Raw genomic sequence first — 19,336 nt, 5'->3', positions numbered from 1 at the left:
GGAAATCGAACTGCCGAACTGCTAGGCACCAGCAGTCAGCTGTATTATGCTGCAGTACTGCATTCTAACTATTTAATACTAGACCCCTGGCCCCAGTTTTGTCTTAATGTCCCACCACATTTGTAGCATTTTTTCTATAGTTTCTGCATAAGAATCATTTCCAATCCTTATCAGCTTATATCATTTACAACAAAACAGTTGTAACACAAACACACATGCAAGCAATAGGACCATAAAAATAATAAACGAGTAGAGCTTGAAATTTTTTAGTATCCAAGTGTTGCATTTACTGAGACCAGTCACAAGACGTCAAGTGAACTTTAAGGAAAATGAAAATCAGCAGCAATGAAATATATAAAAAAATAAAAAATGCTAAGAATACATTGATAATTTGACTTATCTAATGGCAACTTTGAGGGCCACATGCAGATTTTCCCTCACAATTTAGAGTTACTCTACATTGCTTTTGTTTATATTTTTCTTTCATTTTAAAAAAATCTATTACTGTACTTACCTTTTTTCTTAACTAAAAGGCGTATTTTTGAGCTACTTGTTCCAATTGGAAATGTGGTAAAGATACATTCATAGGAGCCAGAGAATTCAGGAGTGACATTCTTCAGTTGTAGAATCCAGTGGTTGCATTCTAGATTGTTTCCTACAGAATTAACCTGTTCGGAAGTCCTGCCAAAGTTGGTTGAGCAATCATTGGACCCTTTCTCAAAACTTGCTGAATTGCTATAGGCCGCTTCAGAATATTTTGTACCATAGAGAGGGTTATATACAGCTATTATTCTTGATAGACCATCAACAGTCTTAGACCACTGAATCTGTGTTACATGGGTTTCTTTTCCTTGCAAGATGCTGCATTTTAGAGTCACATTGCTACCAGCCAAAGCAGAGACAGTTTCTTCATTTGTAATTATAACCGCAGAACATCCTACAAATCAATACAGTGGGAATATTATTGCAGTCATGTATAATAGTCATTGCATTAACTTAGCCTTCCCCTGTTTGATGCTCTCATTGAAAAAAAATGCTCCATATCCTTGTTTATGATTTATAATTTAAAACAGTTATAAGTAAATATCATATAATATTTATAAGTAAGTATATTGAAGTTTTTGGCTCTGTATAGAAAAAAATAACTATAAATGACAATGGCCCAAAGTTACAATGACCCAGTTACGAGGTAAAAGTGTGACCAAAACATAGATTAAAGGTAAAGGTTCCCTTTGCACATATGTGTTAGTCGTTCCCGACTCTAGGGGGCAGTGCTCATCTCCGTTTCAAAGCCAAAGAGCCAGTGCTGTCCAAAGATATCTCCATGGTCATGTGGCCGGCATGACTAAATGCCGAAGGGGCACAGAGCACTGTTACCTTCCCACCAAAGTAGTCCCTATTTTTCTACTTGCATTTTTATGTGCTAGGTTGACAGAAGCTAGGACAAGTAACGGGAGCTCACTCCATTATGCAGCACTAGGGATTCAAACTGCCAAACTGCTGACCTTTCTGATCGAGAAGCTCAGTGTCTTAGCCACTGAGCCACCACGTCCCATATCTTTAAACATGGGTACCTTAAACATACTTTTAAACATGGATTACCCTACTTCTAATCCAGGACCTAAAATACCCCATGTTATGAAAGATTGCACTGACAACAATGGGTGGAAACCTGACAAAAACTGAAAATTAAAAATTCAGTACAATTCATTAAAATCCTCTCCCCCCACCCCCCTGTTCTATCACATTAGACTTTAACTTTGATGGCAGTCCCTCTGGAGCCACAACCAAGATCTTTGAAAGAATTGCATGCAGCCCTGGAATAATAGGATTTTTCCTCCATATTTTTTTTAATGCCACCTTTGTTATTTGTATAAATAGATCAATGCAGTTACCTAACACTTCTTCTTCCTCTTATTTTCCAAACAACAACAATCCTGGGAGGTGAGTTTAGACTGAGAAAGAATCAGTGGCTGAAAGTCACGCAACCTGCCTACAGTCTAAATCAGGACCAGAACTCACAACCTCCTGCCTTCTAGTCTAGTCTCTTTTAATTAAACCAAACTGGCTTTGGAGTCTTAATATAAAATTCTGCTTTATTCTGAGCTCTAACTTGATGGGACCAGACCTTGACTGGAAATTTAAACAAGCAGGTGTATATTTCTAAACAAAAAGATATAAAAAGAGCAGTATATAGAGGCCTAGAAATTCAAAGAATGATGTCTTTTGTTCAGCATCTTTGTTTTAGGAAGCTGCTCTACTTTTGACAAAGTTTGGCACAGGCAATTCTTCCTTGTAAGTATCTTTGCTTCATAGGGATGATCAAAGTGCAACACACAGGGCATTAAGAATAAATATTTTAATAGGTAACTTTTCTTAATAGCTTTTTAAATTTTAAAATGTGTTGCCACTCTTTGCACTTTCTTTTTCAAGTTAGAATGTTCTATTATCAGGCCAAAGTTGTTAATGCTGGCTGGCAGACGTCTGACTGTTTGGTTTGTATTTAGGCTAATATCCAGAGATGGGCTGCTACAGGTTTGCCAGGGTTTGGAGAACCTGTAGATAATGTTATGGCCGGTTTGGAGAACCTCCAAATCCTACCCCTAGCTGCCCCCCCCCATCCCCTCCCAGGAGTCTCCACACGGCCCATTTTGGGTGTGAGGTAAGTGCAGGGCCCGCGCAGAGGCCTAGAGAGGGGAAAAATGGGCCTCCTGAAAGTTCCGGAAAGCTGGAATCAGGCAGCCTCTGGAGGGCCTCCAGAGCCTGGAGAAGGCAGATTTTGCTCTCCCAGATGCTCAAGGAAAGCCTCCGGAACCTGGGGAAGACGAAAACGCCCCCCCACATCATGGTGCAGGAGGCAACTAGGCCACGCCCACCATCGCCATAATGTCCATGCCCACCCAGCAACCGGGCAGAGAACCCATTGCTGAAATTTTTGAAGCCTACCCCTGCTAATATCCTATTTAGAAAATCATCCGGTTACACTACCTGCTTGTCTTCTCATACATGAGCAGGAGATAGTCAGACTGTTAGCATCACAAACATTTTTCTTGCATTGATTTAGGTCAGATCCTGTTCATGCTCAATTAAACTGTATTGCGGGAAGGAGACATCATGTAAGCTTCACTACAATATTGCAGTTAACACAGATGGACAGTTCATATTCTTTTGAAAGTCATGTTCTCTAACATTTAGGGCAGAAGCTGCATTGAGAGGGGCACCAAAAAGAACAAATAATTCAAGTATTTACTGAATACTTGAATACTTGAAGTAAATACTCCCCAAGATCAAGCTTGATTCTGATGACTTCCTGAACTTCTCCATGTAGCTTCTTTTTAATTCAGAAGTAATTTTGCCTGTGTGTGTGTGTGTGAAGTAATTTTGTGTGTGTGTGTGTGTGTGTGTGTGTGTGTGTGTTTCTTTTTCTCCCAAACTCCTTTAGATTTCCCAGACAAGCCTACAGACAGGATTTCCTGATTGTCTCTTGAGTCTAGGTTTCCTTCGCTTATTCGGTTGTCCACTAATGAGCTGATAATGATTTCAATCTTTAATTAAGAACATTTATAGTTTAATCCCATAGTACCAACAAACTTTTAATTCTTCACTTTTTAGAAAACCCATAATGGAACTACCGGTAAACTACTTTGGTTCTTAGAAGAACAAACACCTTATAAGAACAAAGATCCAGCAACTTTGAGCCAATATAATTTTGTATTTAAACAAAAGCAATAACCATGTACACTGCCTTGTGCTCTAACAAGGAACTGAAAAAAAACAGATTCATAAAACCAGTTGTTTATGGAAACAACTTACCACTGAGGATACATGCTAGGATGAGTAAATAAGACATCTGAAATCCCATCTTCCAATTGTATAAAAAAATAAATACTGTTAATAACAGTCTGTCTCAGTATTCAACAACGGACAGTTTCATTCCTTCAACAGTGAGTACGCTTTTTATACTTTCTTTTTCGCAGGGTTTATAAGAAATATACATACAGGAAATGAAACCACCCACAGAGGGTGTTTTAAAAATGTAAATGTATTTTGCCTTTAAAAAAAGAATAAAACATGCTATATTAACTTGTCCTACTGCCCAAATATTATGGGCATGCCGAGTTTAAGAATTCAGTTCTCCGTAAAACATTCCATAGCAACCACGGACAATTGACAGTAGAATTTAAAACTCATTGAAAAATATGTAGACTGATTAGTGATATAATATGTGTGATAACAGTGGGTGTTTGATCATTATTGGTGCTCCTTCCCTCATTCTTCATTTATGGGCTAGAAATTCAGCATTAGATACCTGATTCTACAGTGAGATCTAAACTAGACAACTTTGCGTAGATGAATCTGACTATTCATAGCAGTAATTAAATCAAAACTTTACCAGGAAACTATAATGAAGTCCATTTTCTTCAAAGTTTTAGGATGTCTTATCAATAGTGTACAAACGTGATTATTAGGGATTCTTTACTCTTTACACTGATCTACTTTTGTGGAGCAGAGGTAATATAATACCTGAACAACTGCATAGGTTTGGGATCAAATCTGGAAGAACTTTTGTTTTTATGAGTTGTTGAAAGAAAGTTGAGATAGCAAGTGTGAAGTGCTTTAAACAATCTAAGGCCTTATTACAAAGAAATAGGGAATCTTTGACCTGCTGGCCTATTTTAAACCATTATCACTAGTATTAATTCTTTGACACAATTGTCTGTTTTCTGTATTGCTTTCTTCAGATCTCCTCCCCGTACCCCTTCTCTCTTATCTAGAAGAGAGCAAGAAGTCAGCATATATACCCTATCTACATGACTCACTAGAAAAATAGCTTCATCACAGTTCTATTGATCCTATAACTATTCATCACAATTGGACATGACAGCATACACACAACATGATATATGCCATGAGCACAAGTGGTTTGATCTATCAGTCTCAGTAGTTCGGAGGTCACAAGTTCCTATCCTCCGAGAGGCATGCTGAAAACCATTATTCTTCTGCATTGGCTTTGAGTGGACCATATATGCTGACACTTGTCATACCACTGGGAATTTACAAGTCAGTGAAGATAAGAGAAGAATAATTTATCTTGCTTAAGCTACAAGGCAGAGGATGTGAGATAAAAGAAATGAGCAAAGGGGAATTTTGCAAAATACATTTTGGATTGCCAGTATTATCTTTTTGAGTGGTTCTTGGTGCTCTCTGAGCTTGGTTGCAGATTATTATTTTTTTTGCAAATGTTTCATCACTCAAACTAGGTGACAACCTCAGTGCTAGTGATTATCTTTTTGTCCAACATTTCTTTGCAACAATCATGAAAGTGTAGCGGTATCTGTCATATAAGAGAGAATGCAGATTTTGTGTGAATTCCCTCTCTCTCTTGGCATTGCATTTCCTTATGAGCTTGCAAAATCTATGCAAATCTCAAGTTCCAAAAGATCTTTTTTATTGTCCCTTTCTTATAAATGATGAATTGATTATCAGTGAAACAAGAGTTTGTTTAATTGTTTCCATGTAATGGAATAAAGTAGGCTCCCCCAACCCCTGGTCACTGGATTGGCACTGGGCCATGGTATGCCAGAAATTGGTTCATGCAAACAAGTGAAACCCATCCATGGGATGCAGGCAGCACGTGAAACCACACATATACCCAGTCCAGGGGAAAACCTCTCTCCATGGAACCAATCCCTGGTGTCCAAAGGGTTGGGGGCCACTGGAATAAAGGATGTAACAAGGAATAGATCTGCTTCCCAAAACATCTGGGGATTTCTGATGTACAGAACTCAGAAGAACATCACATTCCTCCACCCCCTTCTCTCTCTCTCTCTCTCTCTCTCTCTCTCTCTCTCTCTCTCTCTCTCTCTCTCTCTCTCTCTCTCTCTCTCTCTCTTCCCTTGTCAAAAATGGAAGTTTTGGTGATTTTGGTTAGTTTATGTTTCCTCTCCAAAATAGATTTATTTTCATTTCCATTTATTTTATCCCTCCTCCACAACATGACATTTTATTCATGTACTTCGGATTTAAGGATGGCTAAGGGCAAAGACTAACTATCTCTTATTTCCTGCATTCTGCAACTAACCTTAACAATGTTAACATTTTTTGGCATGAATTAGCTTTTCTCATCTGTCTAATTAGAAAGGCTTCACAATCAGAGTTCACCTTTACATTAGTTCTGCAAATTTAGGGAGTGAAAATGGAATTGATATGGAAATGTTCTGTGAAAGAAGGATCTAGTAATTATTCAGATTATAATTTAGATGATCCCCACTAACAATAAATTACCTGGACAGTCAGTAGGCTCCTACAGTGGGTCCTATTCAGTCATTAATTCAGCATTTAGTGTTTTGGTAAACAGAGTTTATTGCTAACATTCATGTCTACATGTTCTAATAACAACATTTTCTAATACCTACTGTATAAGTATAAGAAGTGACAATAAATAAATAAATAAATAAATAAATAAATAAACAAACAAATAAATAAAAAACTTTATTTCCTTTTGTTTAAAAATCTTACTAGGTTGTACAGGTAGTCCTCGACTCATGACCACAAGTGAGCCCAAAATTTATGTTGCTAAGTGAGAAATTAGTTAAGAGAGTTTTGACCCATTTTATGACTTTTTACCACATTTGTTAAGTGAATCACTGCAATTGTTAAATTAGTAACACGGTTGTTAAGTGAATCTGACTTCCCCATTGACTTTGCTGGTCAGAAGGTTGCAGCACGACCCCCAAGATACTGCAACCCTCATAAATATGAACCAGTTGTCGAGGATCCGAATGTAAACCACATGACCATGGGAATGCTGCAACAATCATAAGCGTGAAAAATGGTCATGTCACTTTTTCGGTGCTGTTGTAATTTCAAATGATCACTAAGCAAACTGTTGTAAATTGAGGACTACTTGTATATTGTGGCTATAATTTTATTTCATATAGCCATGTGGTCCTACTATAACCACAGCGTGAGGATTTGAGAATCAATTCTGTAGTTTCTAACCATAAAACATTATTTTTCTCTATATATTGTTAACAGTGTGTAATTGGACTTTTTAAAGCTTTCCTCCATTCACTGCATTTAAAGCCATTTTAAAATGCCACAACAAAAATAGCCTGCAAATATTCAATATCACGACAATGTATTTATTACCTTTTGAAATTCACAGCATGTGCCACTGCTTCCCAGAAAACAGTACTGAAGAATTGCCAATAGATGGCACTATAATATCATCCACTTTACATCTGGAGGGGGTGGGGGAAAATCCTAAAAAAGCCAGGCTGTATATATTAACTTTGCCCACTTTTAGAGAATAACAACAGAACTTCTTTACTTATATTCTGTACATACTTTTACATCCAGAGTAATAACCATGAATGCTTTTGAAAAAAAATGCTTACCAATTCTTCTATTTTATCTTCGATTTAGGAACTAGATGAGGGGCAGTGGGAGGATGGGTTAGAGCTGGGTGGACAAGGATACTTACATTGATTGTCATATAATTCTATTTGAACAGTTTGTTAAGATGAATCTAAGAAGATCCCAGGAGGTCAGATAGCAACACAATAAAAGAGATCTTGAACTCCAGGGACAGTTTCAGCTGTTTTCAAAGAAAGCTTTTTCTGAGAATTTGGCAAGAGCTGTTCCTGCTTGAGGCAAGAAATTATTCCCTTGCAGACAGATGTGCTCTAAACATGCTTGACAGAAACACAGCTTCTCACTGAAATGGGGGAGAAAGGAGTATACTTTGAAATGGAAATACTATGAAACGATAGGTGTTTTTTTTTAAAAAAAGGTTGAATTTCACAGCTTCTATTATCTTAAACATCTACTCATAGAGCATTCTTCTTTTTCCCTACATCTATTTATTTAATCACTATCATACATCCAAAATACATAACCATATATCTGCAGTTAACTAGAAACTGAATATGCAAAACAAGGCAGAGGGAGAGAAAGAGAGAGAGAGAGGGGGAGAGAGGGAGGGAGGGAGGGAGAGAGAGAAAGAGAGAGAGAGAGAGAGTAATTCTAGGTAATTTCTTCTCTTCTCTAATTCTCTCTCCACTGGGTCCCACAGGTTTTTTTAATTCATTATTCTGCATGAGGTCCAGAGGTGGTACTCAGCAGGTTCTGACCAGTTCTGGAGATCCAGTAGTGGAAATTTTGAATAGTTCGAAGAACCTGTAAATACCACCTCTGACTGACCCTGCCCCATCTATTCACTGCCTCCCGAGTCCCAGCTGATCGGGGGAAATTGGGAATTTTGCAGTAATCTTCCCCTGGAGTAGGGAGGGATGGAAATTTTGCAGTATCCTTCCCCTGCCAGGCACACCAAGCCACACCCACCAAGCCACGCCCACAGAACCAGTAGTGATTTTTTTTTTATCCCACCACTAATTCGGTCAGCTAAAAGATTCTCAAAAGTACCCTGGATTGTAGCTGACTTTACAGGTATCCCACCTGGAGGGGTCGCGTAGTCCACTTTATAAGAGTATATGATACTTTGGAGGATTTCCTGCACATTTGATAATTTTCTCTACCCTTTGGAAAGCAAATTATGACTGAGTTAAATTCGTTTAACATTCATCTTTAGATTCTAATCGCTATATATTATGATATGTTCAGGCCTAGTATAATTTATACGTACAGTCATCTAATTTTAATCTACAACTAATGATAAAAAAGAACATATATAAATCACATTTATAAAATAACACAATCTATTTGGAAGTCAGTCACCTCGACTATAACTATGAGTCTTAACACAGACCCTTAACCTGTCTTATTTTTATTTTATAGTGCTAGACAAACCAATGATAAAAAACAGCATTAAAGGATCACCAAAATTTCTGACAGATATCAAGGGTCAATGTGTTTCCCTTTAAAATTAAAATATCCTGTGAGTTTGCTTGCAGGTCCCTGGCACTATAGTGCAGGTTAGGAACTGTGGGGTGCCCTGAAAAAAATTACAAAGACACTAAAGGTACCATGAACTGATAAAGTTTGTGAAATTGTGTCTTAACTCTATTTCTCAGACAATCCTGGTAGTGCTGATTAGAATGGTGGTTTAACAATCTCTATCTGTGAAAGAAAAGGCTATAAGATTCTGAATGGTAATGATAGTTGATCAGATAGGGAAAAAAGATTTTCTGCCCAAATTGTCAATGCAGTTTCCTTCTACACCTGAACTCTGCATTTTATTTCTTAAATTAATCCTTTATTTGATCTCTATGTGATCAGGTTAATTCACTGATTGCCATTGTCCTTTTAAGTCAGCTTTGAACAAACTGACAACAAGTTGTCAGCCTTCTCTTCCTTGGACTAAAAGCAAGTTAATTCTGCTTCTCTATTGACATCTTGATTCAGTAGAAGGCAGGGAATAATATCTATTTTCTGTTTTTTTTAATCAGTTTATTTCTATACATTTTTTCTCACTATTTAGTAGGGGGGAAATTTATTCTTTTCGGTGCCCTAAATATAGAGTACATCCAGATCTCTCTCCAACCTATTATTTAATTCAAACATGCCTAATTTCCATGACTGGGATATTTTGAAACTAATATCCAACCTGTATGGAAAAAGCTACTCTATTATCTGGAAAGAATATTGTGGTCATTGAAGATGTTGTATTCAGTAGTTATTTATTTAGCGTATGTCATATAGTATCAGGGAAATCTACACAATGCAGTCCTGACAGCCTAGATTACTATTCATTCTGATCGGCACTTGTGCACCTATCCTTGGTGCCCTGCAGGGAGTGAACTAGTTTACATCAACTAATTAGTGGCACTCAAATGCTGGCTCTTCCAGAGTTCATCACTGGTCTTGCCTAGCCTCGCCTCATGTTGCCTTGTGTCCAGCCAGATCCAGTGTTGGTTTCCTCACTCTTGCATACACAAGTGCATTTAGGTTTTCATCACCAAAGTGATACCCATTTATCTACTTACCATATTGCAGGCTTTCAAACTGCTGGGTGGGCAGAAGCCAGGGAACGAGCAACAGCAGCTCATTCCATCTTGCAGAGCCAGGCTTGAATTGCCAGAGTTACAGACCATTTCTGGCCGCCAGTTCTAGCACCATTAAGCCACTGCACCACTGGGTGGCTTCTTCAGCAGTAAGAAACAGATTTTAAGCCTTTCAAATAATGTTTAAGTTAATACAAGTGAATTGTAATTCAATGCATTGTCAATAAGCCAATTCCTATGGCACCATTTCTTAGAACCCTAAACATGTTTTCATAATCACAAATATATCTACTTTCACTGACTTGAAAGTCTGATTCACAAGAGTCAGGAGAAGGAGCTGTGAGAATTAAGCCAAAAGTCAATAGTTGTCAAACTGGAGTTGGTAGTGATGTAAACATTCAGTCAGTTCAATGTCTGGGTGAAGAATTAATTAATTTTTGGAAATGATTGGAAGAAAAGAAATGGAAAAAATCCTTGTATGTATAAGTGTCAAGACACTGTCCTCTTTCTTTACTGGAAATAATATCAACTTTAAAAAAGATGAGCAACCATCTCAACAAGACAGCAAGTCTGTTCTATACATTACATGTTTTATTCCAAGATTTAAATTCTAAAATTCTTTCTGCCATGTTCTCCGAAGCTTTATAATTAATTAATTGCAACTTTGGGTTGTTGTTTTTTCCACACTGCTCAAATTTGATCTGTGGTTTGTGTTTAAAGACTAATCCTGTTTGATTCCAGGGTTATTTCCTGCTTTGTCAACTCCAACTCTCATAATAAGAGGCATTTGCATTCTCATACAGATGGTATTGTTGACAATAAACAATTTTGTTTGGCTTTTTTCTCATTACAATGTAGATCTTTATATTGCAAAACTGTGACACTTCTGATGGAAACTGGTCTAGGGACTAAATGTAATCATGTGAAGTAGGTGGGCTAAGATTTATTATGAACCTTAGACACTGAAGCCTGATCAGAGTAAATTCTGATGCCCTCTCATTCCTGTGACTAAAACTAGGGCTTGGTGCCTGATCCCTTCATTAGTGCTAATTTTCTAAAGCCACAATTTTATACATATTTTCTGGAATTTGAAGAGTAATTCACACAGGGCAATGATATAGATACGTGATGGCAAACCTATGGCACACGTGGCATGTGGGCCATCGCCAGCTGCCCTTCTGGGTTCTATGTCTCTGTGGGCATGCGCGCGCTGGAACCTGGAAGAGCAGCTGGCCACCACATGCATGTGCACTGGCCAGCTGCTCTCTACTGGGTTCCGGTGCTCCGGCATGTAAATGTGTTCCTGTTTCGGCACTCAGTGACGAAAAGGTTAATCATCACTGATCAGTCTCTAATGTTGCACAAGATGTTTTCCAATAAACTTTTAAACATTTATTATAATATTTCTGAATCTGCCAAATCAGGGAGACTGTTAGAATGCACATTCTTCCTATGAAGGAAAACATTAGTCATATTTCTATTGTACTGATTTTCAGACCCAATGGCAGCAATTTAGAATTCATATCAATATTTGCTATTTCCCATTGCAGTAAAGCCTTGTTCAATGTCAGCTAAGAGATTAGTAATTGATTTTGAGATTTTAATTTGCTCTTCATTTAATATATTGTTTAGATAACATGAAAGTGTGTTGTGGCCCAGCAGGATCCGGTTGAGCTGCTGATGGACTCAGATAACTTGGAACCATATGAGTCTGCCCTGGAGAAACAGAAGCAGCAACTCCGTACGCAGACTCACAGAAGATGAGTGGTTGCACAAGTGGTTGTTGATTAGCTCCTCCCAAGATTATAGGTGAAGCGTTGGGAGGGGACATTTGCAGGAAACAACCGTTCGAATTAGTAGTTAAGAAAATCTATCTGTGTATTCTAGTAGTGTCTGTTCATTTGGACTATCTGTGTTGCTTCGTTTGAACTATCTGGGTTGCTGCAGAGCTACTCTATTGAATGTGAGTTACCTGGGCCCTCAGCCAAAGGATTCGTTATCTCACTAATTGAACAGTGGCAAACAGCCAACCCTGTGTCTGGTTTATTCACAGGCTGGGGGGGTGGGTGGGTGGGTTCAGAACAGAAATGTATAATTGTTTGATTGTCAGGAATTGTGGAAGCTAGTGCTGGACCCTTGAAAAATCAATGATATGGTAAATTAATCTTAATATGCTTCTGTATTGTAATCTTAAAATTGGATTTTGAGCAGAGAAACATGCAGGATCTTTCTTTTCAAACAGTTGTAGGACCAGAGAAATGCAATATTAAATTTGTAAAACTATATTAAAAATATTTTACATATTTTCACTTTAATTGCAAATGCAGAAACACTGAAATAGACAAGAGAGTCTAACTCAGAACAAAAGAAAATTTACTGGATTGGTGACACAGGAAACAATAGTTAGTATTCACTCAGATATTTGAATAAATAAATAAAGATGGTAGCAAAACTAATCCAGAACACCATATTGGCATTGACTGATTTTATTAGATTTTCAAACCAACTTTACATAGATGTTATGCCCAAATTGTAATTTCAGTCCTAGTGCATACTATGATTTCCCATGAAACGTTTCTATTTTTAAATATGAAATTAACCATTTTATTGATCATATTTCTTGATTCAAAGCATAAGGAAGGCAAATTAATAGTAGCTACTATTGTCCTATACTATTGTTCTATGAGGCAAAACTGTTTAACACAACTGATAATGCTGCTACCTTACAAAGTGATCTTGACTATGTGTCAGAATAGTTGAACAATTGGTAACTCCAAATCTCATCTAACAAATGCTCTGTCCTACACAATGGCAACAAAAATCAAAACACCAAACACAAGCTGGGCAGATATGACCTCATAGACAACCCTCACTCTGTCAAGGACCTAGGATCATCTCAAATGATCTAAGCCCCAGAGCTCATTGTAACAGCATTGCCAAAAAGGCATTAAGAGTTGTTAACCTAATTTTGCGAAGCTTCTTCTCTGGTAACACAGTACTGTTAACTAGGGCATACAAAATCTTTGCCAGACCAATTCTCGAAAACAGCTGGTCTGCCTGGAATCCACACTATATATCGGACATTAATATGATTGAGCGGGTCCAGAGATACTTTACAGGAAGAATATTCCACTCCTCTACTCACAATAGAATTCCCTATGCCACTAGGCTCAAAATTTTGGCCTTGGACAATCTGGAACTGCACCGCCTGTGCTATGATCTAAGCACAGTACACAAAATTGTCTGTTACAACATTACCTGTCAATGACCACTTTAGCTTCAACTTTAATAATACAAGAGCAAACAATTGATATAAACTCAAAGTAAACCATTCCAAACTCGATTGCAGAAAATACGACTTCAGCAACAGAGTTGTCAATGCCTAGAATACTCTACCTGACTCTGTTATTACATCCTCAAACCACCACTGCTTCAATCTTAAACTGTCTACCGTGGACCTGACCCGATTCTTAAGAGGTCTGTCAAAGAGGCATGCATAAGCGGAACAGCGTGCCTTCCATCCCTGTCCTACTGCCCCATTTGTATTATTATTTGTACTCATTTCCTTTGTTCATGTCCATGTTTATACTTATACCTGTTATCTTGTACATGTTTTGACAAACTAAATAAACTAAAATAAAAAATAAGAATCAGGTTCTTCCTTCAAAAATGCAGTATGAGTAGTTCTCCAGCCATTTTCAGCTTGTTGATTTTACTCACAAGATGCTTGAGAATTTTTCTTGAAAAGTTCTTGTTGATGTTTTTAACTTTACTGACGGAAGTGCTGGAAGACAATATCATTGGAATCACTATTTAGTTTTTCCATCACTCTGACACTTCCCTGGATGCTTATACTTCTAATCTGAACAAAGCTCAACAGGAGTTATTCCCCCATGATTTCTTCCCTAGAGTATTAATTAAAGAAAGGGAGGCCAAAAGAGCAGCTGATTCCTGGAAAGATAATTGTACAAAGAAAACCAAAACATTTACCCACACTCCATTCATCTTGTATCTCTAAATAAAGATTATTACATTCTATTCAGGAGATTATCACAAAATTTGCTTCTTCATTGACAGAGTTCTTCAAAGTAAATAGCCTTTTGTCAGAATGATGAGAAGCAAAAGAAAAAGATCTGAGCTATTTATTTTTTACTTGGCATCTTATTTTGTGATACTAATAAACATAAAATGTGTTCTGTAAAGTCCTCGGACTTATGACTGACAGCTCGGCAACAGGCAAGCGCGCCGGAGCCAATCAGGCGTGAGCTGCGGTTGCCGGGCTGTCAAACGCGCGGCTATTGGCTCCCTGTCTGACAGCTCCGTATAAATAGCTGTCAGACAGGGAGGGGGTGCCGGTCTACTTCTGTTGTTTCACATTGCCTGTTAATAAACGTTGGTTGACTTACCATTTACCTCAGACGCCTCCCGCCTGGTTCTTTCAGAGAACTTAACACTGGCGACGAGCCGTTGGGATCACGGGCTCTGAGTTCAACCTACGGGGCAAGCAAACAACTATTAGGTGCCCCGCCTTGCCGGGAAATCTTCTTCATGCCTCGCTATGCCTCAACGGCATATCGCCATGGCTGGGATACCCGCTTTTGCTCCCTTCGGGACGGCTGGTGAATCCTGGCCTGCTTTCTTGGAGCGGTTCGAATGTTTTTTAATCACAAACAAATGGCAAGGGTATTCACAGGCCAGAAAGTGCAGGTTCTTCCTGCGTCTGTGGGCCCGAAATATTTGCGATGGCTCGCTCCTTTGCGGCCCTGCGGCCCGTCTACAATTTGACGTGGGACGAGCTGATGGCGGGGCTCAAGGCTCATTACGCCCCAATGCCTTCCAAAATTATGCGCCGGTTCGCCTTCCGCCGGTGTGTCCAGAAGACGGCTGACTCGATCAACCAGTTCCTCCAGGTGCTACGGGTCGCCGCTTTACAATGCGACTTTCCCGACCTGGAAGACAATCTGACTGAGCAGTTCATCTGCGGCCTGAAGGACATCTTCCTCAGGCAGCGCCTCCTCGCAAAAACAGACATCACGCTGACGATAGCCGTCGAAGAGGTGCGGACCGCAGAGCTCACGGAGCTGTCAACCATGGAGATGGCCCGCTACCTGCCTCCCACGCCTGCCCTGCCACCAGTGCCTGCTCTGCCGCCAGTGCCTGCTCTGCCTGCACCAACCCCTCCGCCTCCGCCACCTCCTTCACCTTCGACCTGCCTCATTGACGAACTGGTTCCCTTGCCTGACCCGTTCTGTGATGACTAGGTCGATCGCCTGAGGGCCATTCCCCAGCATCCTCAGCCTTCTCCAGCTTGCACTGCGGCGGCGGCCGCCGCCTGGCTCAGTTGCAGAGGCAACCACGCCCAGGCATCCTGCCCTTTCAATACCTCTGTGTGCCGCCACTGCGGCAAGAAAGGCCACCTGGCACAGGTCTGCCGGGCCACCTGCCACCTCCAGTGCAAGCCAACCAGCATCTCCCTGTCTACGGTCCTCCTGCGCCGCTCAGAAACCAGCCGCCCCACCGCCAGCAAGCCCGCCGCTATGACTGCTACGCCCTGGCTGAAGACATCCCTGCCACTCCTGCAGTGTCGGTCAGCCAGGCCTCGGCTGGTACGCGGAAAATCACCATCACCTTTTCCATTGAGGGTCTCCCTGCCTTATGGAAGTTGACTCGGGCTCCTCCCGGTCTCTCCTATCCTGGGCGACTTTCTCCCGTCTGTGCCCACGAGTCCCCAAGTCGCAGCTTTCTCCCACGGACACGTTGCTCAGGGACTACCAGGGGACTAATATTCCAACCCTGGGCTGCTATGGGGTGTGGGTGCAGTACGGGGGAAAATGTTGCTTCCTGCAAGTCCTAGTGGTTCAGAACCCCTTCCCATCTCTCTTGGGCCTTGACTGGTTTCACTTACAGGTGAACCCTAGTATTAAATACATTATTACCAAGTGCTGGGTTCAGTTATATGTTAATTATTTTTTAAAAAATATTCTTCTGTCCCGGGGTGAGTTGCTGCTGGCATTACTGCCCATTTGGTGTGCGCAAAATTTTTGCCTGTGTGCGCTCACTTTAATTTGTGCAATTAAAATTGTTCTGAGCATGCACAGAACCAAAAAACAAGATGGCACTGGCATAGGAGAACCAGTTTGGGGAGTGGCAGGACTGGGTCACTGCTGGTTTCAGAGACTCAGACTGCCAAGTTACTACCAGTTTGGCCAAATCAGTCCGAACTGGTAGGACCCACCTCTGCTGCTGTCCCTTACCTGATTTCTAAAATACACTTTTAATATTTTCTCATTTGGACTGAAGAGTTTGAGTTCAGATTGTAATATCAAAAAGAGAGAGGGTGGTATGTGTGTGTTTTTTTCGTAAAGTACCATAGATTGTTTGGTTTGGGACTGGGATTAGCTAATCATTTATGGCTGATATAATGAATTTTGGTTTAAATAATATGTAAACCTGGCATTTTTTTTCACTATCTATCTAACTACCTAGAAGTATTGTGACCTTTGTATAATCAGCTACACTAAGGTGACCAGATTTTCAGATTGGAAAAGAGGGACACCCTTGACCGGGGGGGGGGGGGGGGGTTGATTAAAAAAATTTTTTTTGTCAAAAGGTCACCCCAGGACACTGAAACCAGAATAAATACGAATCTGTTGCCAAACAAAATTTGGATCACATGACCATGAGGATGCTGCAATGGTCGCTAAGTGTGAAAAATGGTCGCAACGGTCGCTAAGTGTGAAAAATGGTCATCAGTCACTTTTTTCAATGCCATTGTAACTTTGGTCACTAAATGTTTTCCCCCTCCTCGAGACTCCTCACTTCTTCCTTCATTCCTCTTGCTTATCTACCTTCACCTTATCTGTCTTCTGCTCTTTCCCTCTCTTCCTTCCTTCCTCCCTCCTTCCATCCTCTTCTTTCCTCACTCACTCCCTTCCTCCTTTTTTCTCTTCCTTCCTCCTTCCATTCTTTATACGATATAAAATTCAATGAGGGTGAAACACACAAAATCTGGCAAAGCTGCCTTGCACCAACCTGGCCTGCCCATAGAATAGCAGCCACTTTGAGACACATAAACCTGGTTTGAACATATTGCATCACAAAGATTTGCAAAGATCACATTTGCAAAAAGGAACATTTCTTGTAGTAAATACATTTTATAAACAATTTAAAAGTAAAAATCCCCCCAAAATAATAAAAAGGTATTCTATAAATAAAAGAAATCCTTAAAAACCATTGTTAAGTATTACACCAGCAATAATTTATACTGTCACCATTTCAAACTATCATCAGAAATACGAATCTGTTGCCAAACATCAACATTTTGATCGCGTAACCATGAGGATGCCACAATGGTCGCTAAGTGTGAAAATGGTCGCTAAGTGTGAAAAATGGTCATCAGTCACTTTTTTCAATGCCATTGTAATTTTGGTCACTAAACAGCCATGTTCCTGACTTAACAACCACCATGATTCACTTAACGTGGCAATAAAAGGTCGCAAAATGAGGCAAAAATCATTTAACAAACGTCTCCCTTAGCAACAGAAATTGGGGGATCAATCCTGGTCGTAAGTCGAGGATTACCGGTAGCCAATTGCAAAAGGCAACTTTACTTGGAACAGGTGAGATTGTGCCCGGATCCCTTTCATGCCAACATATCCATCTTCTGCTCTTTCCCTCTCTTCCTTCCTTTCTCCTTCCATCATCTCCTTTCCTCACTCACTCCCTTCTTCCTTTTTTCTCTTCCTTCCTCCTTCCATTCTTTCAGCTTCATTTCTTTTGCCTATCTACCTTCTCTGTCTTTCTGCTCTTTCCATTTCTCCCTTCCTCTTTGCTTTTGTTCCTTTCTCCTTCCCTTTCCTATTTCTTGCTTCTTCCTTCCTTCTGCCTATCTACCTTCACCTTCTCTGTCTTTCTGCTCTTTCCCTGTCTTCCCCTTTCCTCCCTCCTTCTTTCCTTTCTAGTTACATCCTTTATTCTTTCCACTCTCTCCCTCTTTTTTCCCTTCCTTCGCCCTTCCTCTTGCCTATCAACTTCATCCTCTTTGTCTTTCTGCTCTTTCCCTCTCTTCCCCTTTTCTTCCTACCTCCTTCCTTCTCCCTCCCTTCTTCTTTTTCTTCCTTTCTTCTTCCATCTTCCTCCTTCTCCTTCCATTCTTTCTCCTTCCATCCATCTTTTCCCCTTCCATCTTCTCCCCCCCTCCCTTCTTCTTTTCCTCCCCCCTCCCTCCTTCCTTCCTCTCCTTCCCTTTCTCGCACACAGGAAGGGGAGGGGGGGCTATCTAGTCGCTTTCACAGCATAATTTCTTTATCTAACTTTTAAAAAACAGTGTGCAAATCAAACGAGATTTTCGTAACCTGCGAAGTTATATTATGTTGTTACAAATTCGCAGGTACTCCATTCTTTCTGATAGGGAACTACATTTCCCAAGATGCCTCAGGTCCTCAAAGCGCTGAACGCAGTTTTGCAATTGACTCCAGCGAGGCCCGGTAGCCGCCGGCTGGGGTGGTTGTCAGGGCGATGCGAAGCGGACGCGCCGTTTGTTACTGCTTCCAGCAATCAAGACGGACAAGGGAAGCGACTGAAACGGACGCTGGCCGCAGGAGAGCGAGGCTGCTGCCAGCCGTTTCACCTCGCACAGAGAATTTCCACTGGGTCCCGGGCGGCACAAGCCCGGGAAGCGAATGGAAGTTTTCTGCGCGACTGAAACAGAAGCCGCGGCAGGAGAGCGAGGCTGCTGCCGGCCGTTTCACCTCGCGCAGAGAATTTCCACTGGGTCCCGGGGCTTCTGCCGGGTGGCACAAGCCCGGGAAGCGAATGGAAGTTTTCTGCGCGACTGAAACAGAAGCCGCGGCAGGAGAGCGAGGCTGCTGCCGGCCGTTTCACCTCGCGCAGAGAATTTCCACTGGGTCCCGGGGCTTCTGCCGGGTGGCACAAGCCCGGGAAGCGAATGGAAGTTTTCTGCGCGACTGAAACAGAAGCCGCGGCAGGAGAGCGAGGCTGCTGCCAGCCATTTCACCTCGCGCAGAGAATTTCCACTGGGTCCCGGGGCTTCTGCCGGGTGGCACAAGCCCGGGAAGCGAATGGAAGTTTTCTGCGTGACTGAAACAGAAGCCGCGGCAGGAGAGCGAGGCTGCTGCCAGCCATTTCACCTCGCGCAGAGAATTTCCACTGGGTCCCGGGGCTTCTGCCGGGTGGCACAAGCCCGGGAAGCGAATGGAAGTTTTCTGCGCGACTGAAACAGAAGCCGCGGCAGGAGAGCGAGGCTGCTGCCGGCCGTTTCACCTCGCGCAGAGAATTTCCACTGGGTCCCGGGGCTTCTGCCGGGTGGCACAAGCCCGAGAAGCGAATGGAAGTTTTCTGCGCGACTGAAA

At 41.1% G+C, this 19,336-nt stretch overlaps 1 protein-coding gene across 1 annotated transcript in view; it reads right to left on the bottom strand.

Annotated features, from left to right (window-relative positions):
- CD96 (CD96 molecule) overlaps positions 1-3,881 on the bottom strand; it is a 28,787-nt gene extending 24,906 nt beyond the window's left edge. The window contains exons 1-2 of the mRNA XM_087722095.1: positions 3,814-3,881; positions 515-937 (exon numbers count right to left, since the gene is read on the bottom strand). Coding sequence (XP_087578221.1) covers positions 515-937; positions 3,814-3,862 — 472 coding nt within the window. The 5' untranslated portion in view covers positions 3,863-3,881. The remainder of the gene's footprint in view (positions 1-514; positions 938-3,813) is intronic.
- Positions 3,882-19,336: the final 15,455 nt, after the last annotated feature.

This window comes from Thamnophis sirtalis, unplaced genomic scaffold (genome assembly GCF_051295495.1).
Source record: "Thamnophis sirtalis isolate CommonGarterSnake01/CBP01778 unplaced genomic scaffold, rThaSir2_p1.2 scaffold_8, whole genome shotgun sequence".
Lineage (NCBI taxonomy): Eukaryota > Metazoa > Chordata > Lepidosauria > Squamata > Natricidae > Thamnophis > Thamnophis sirtalis.
This window is presented reverse-complemented; position numbering and strand designations above follow the sequence as displayed.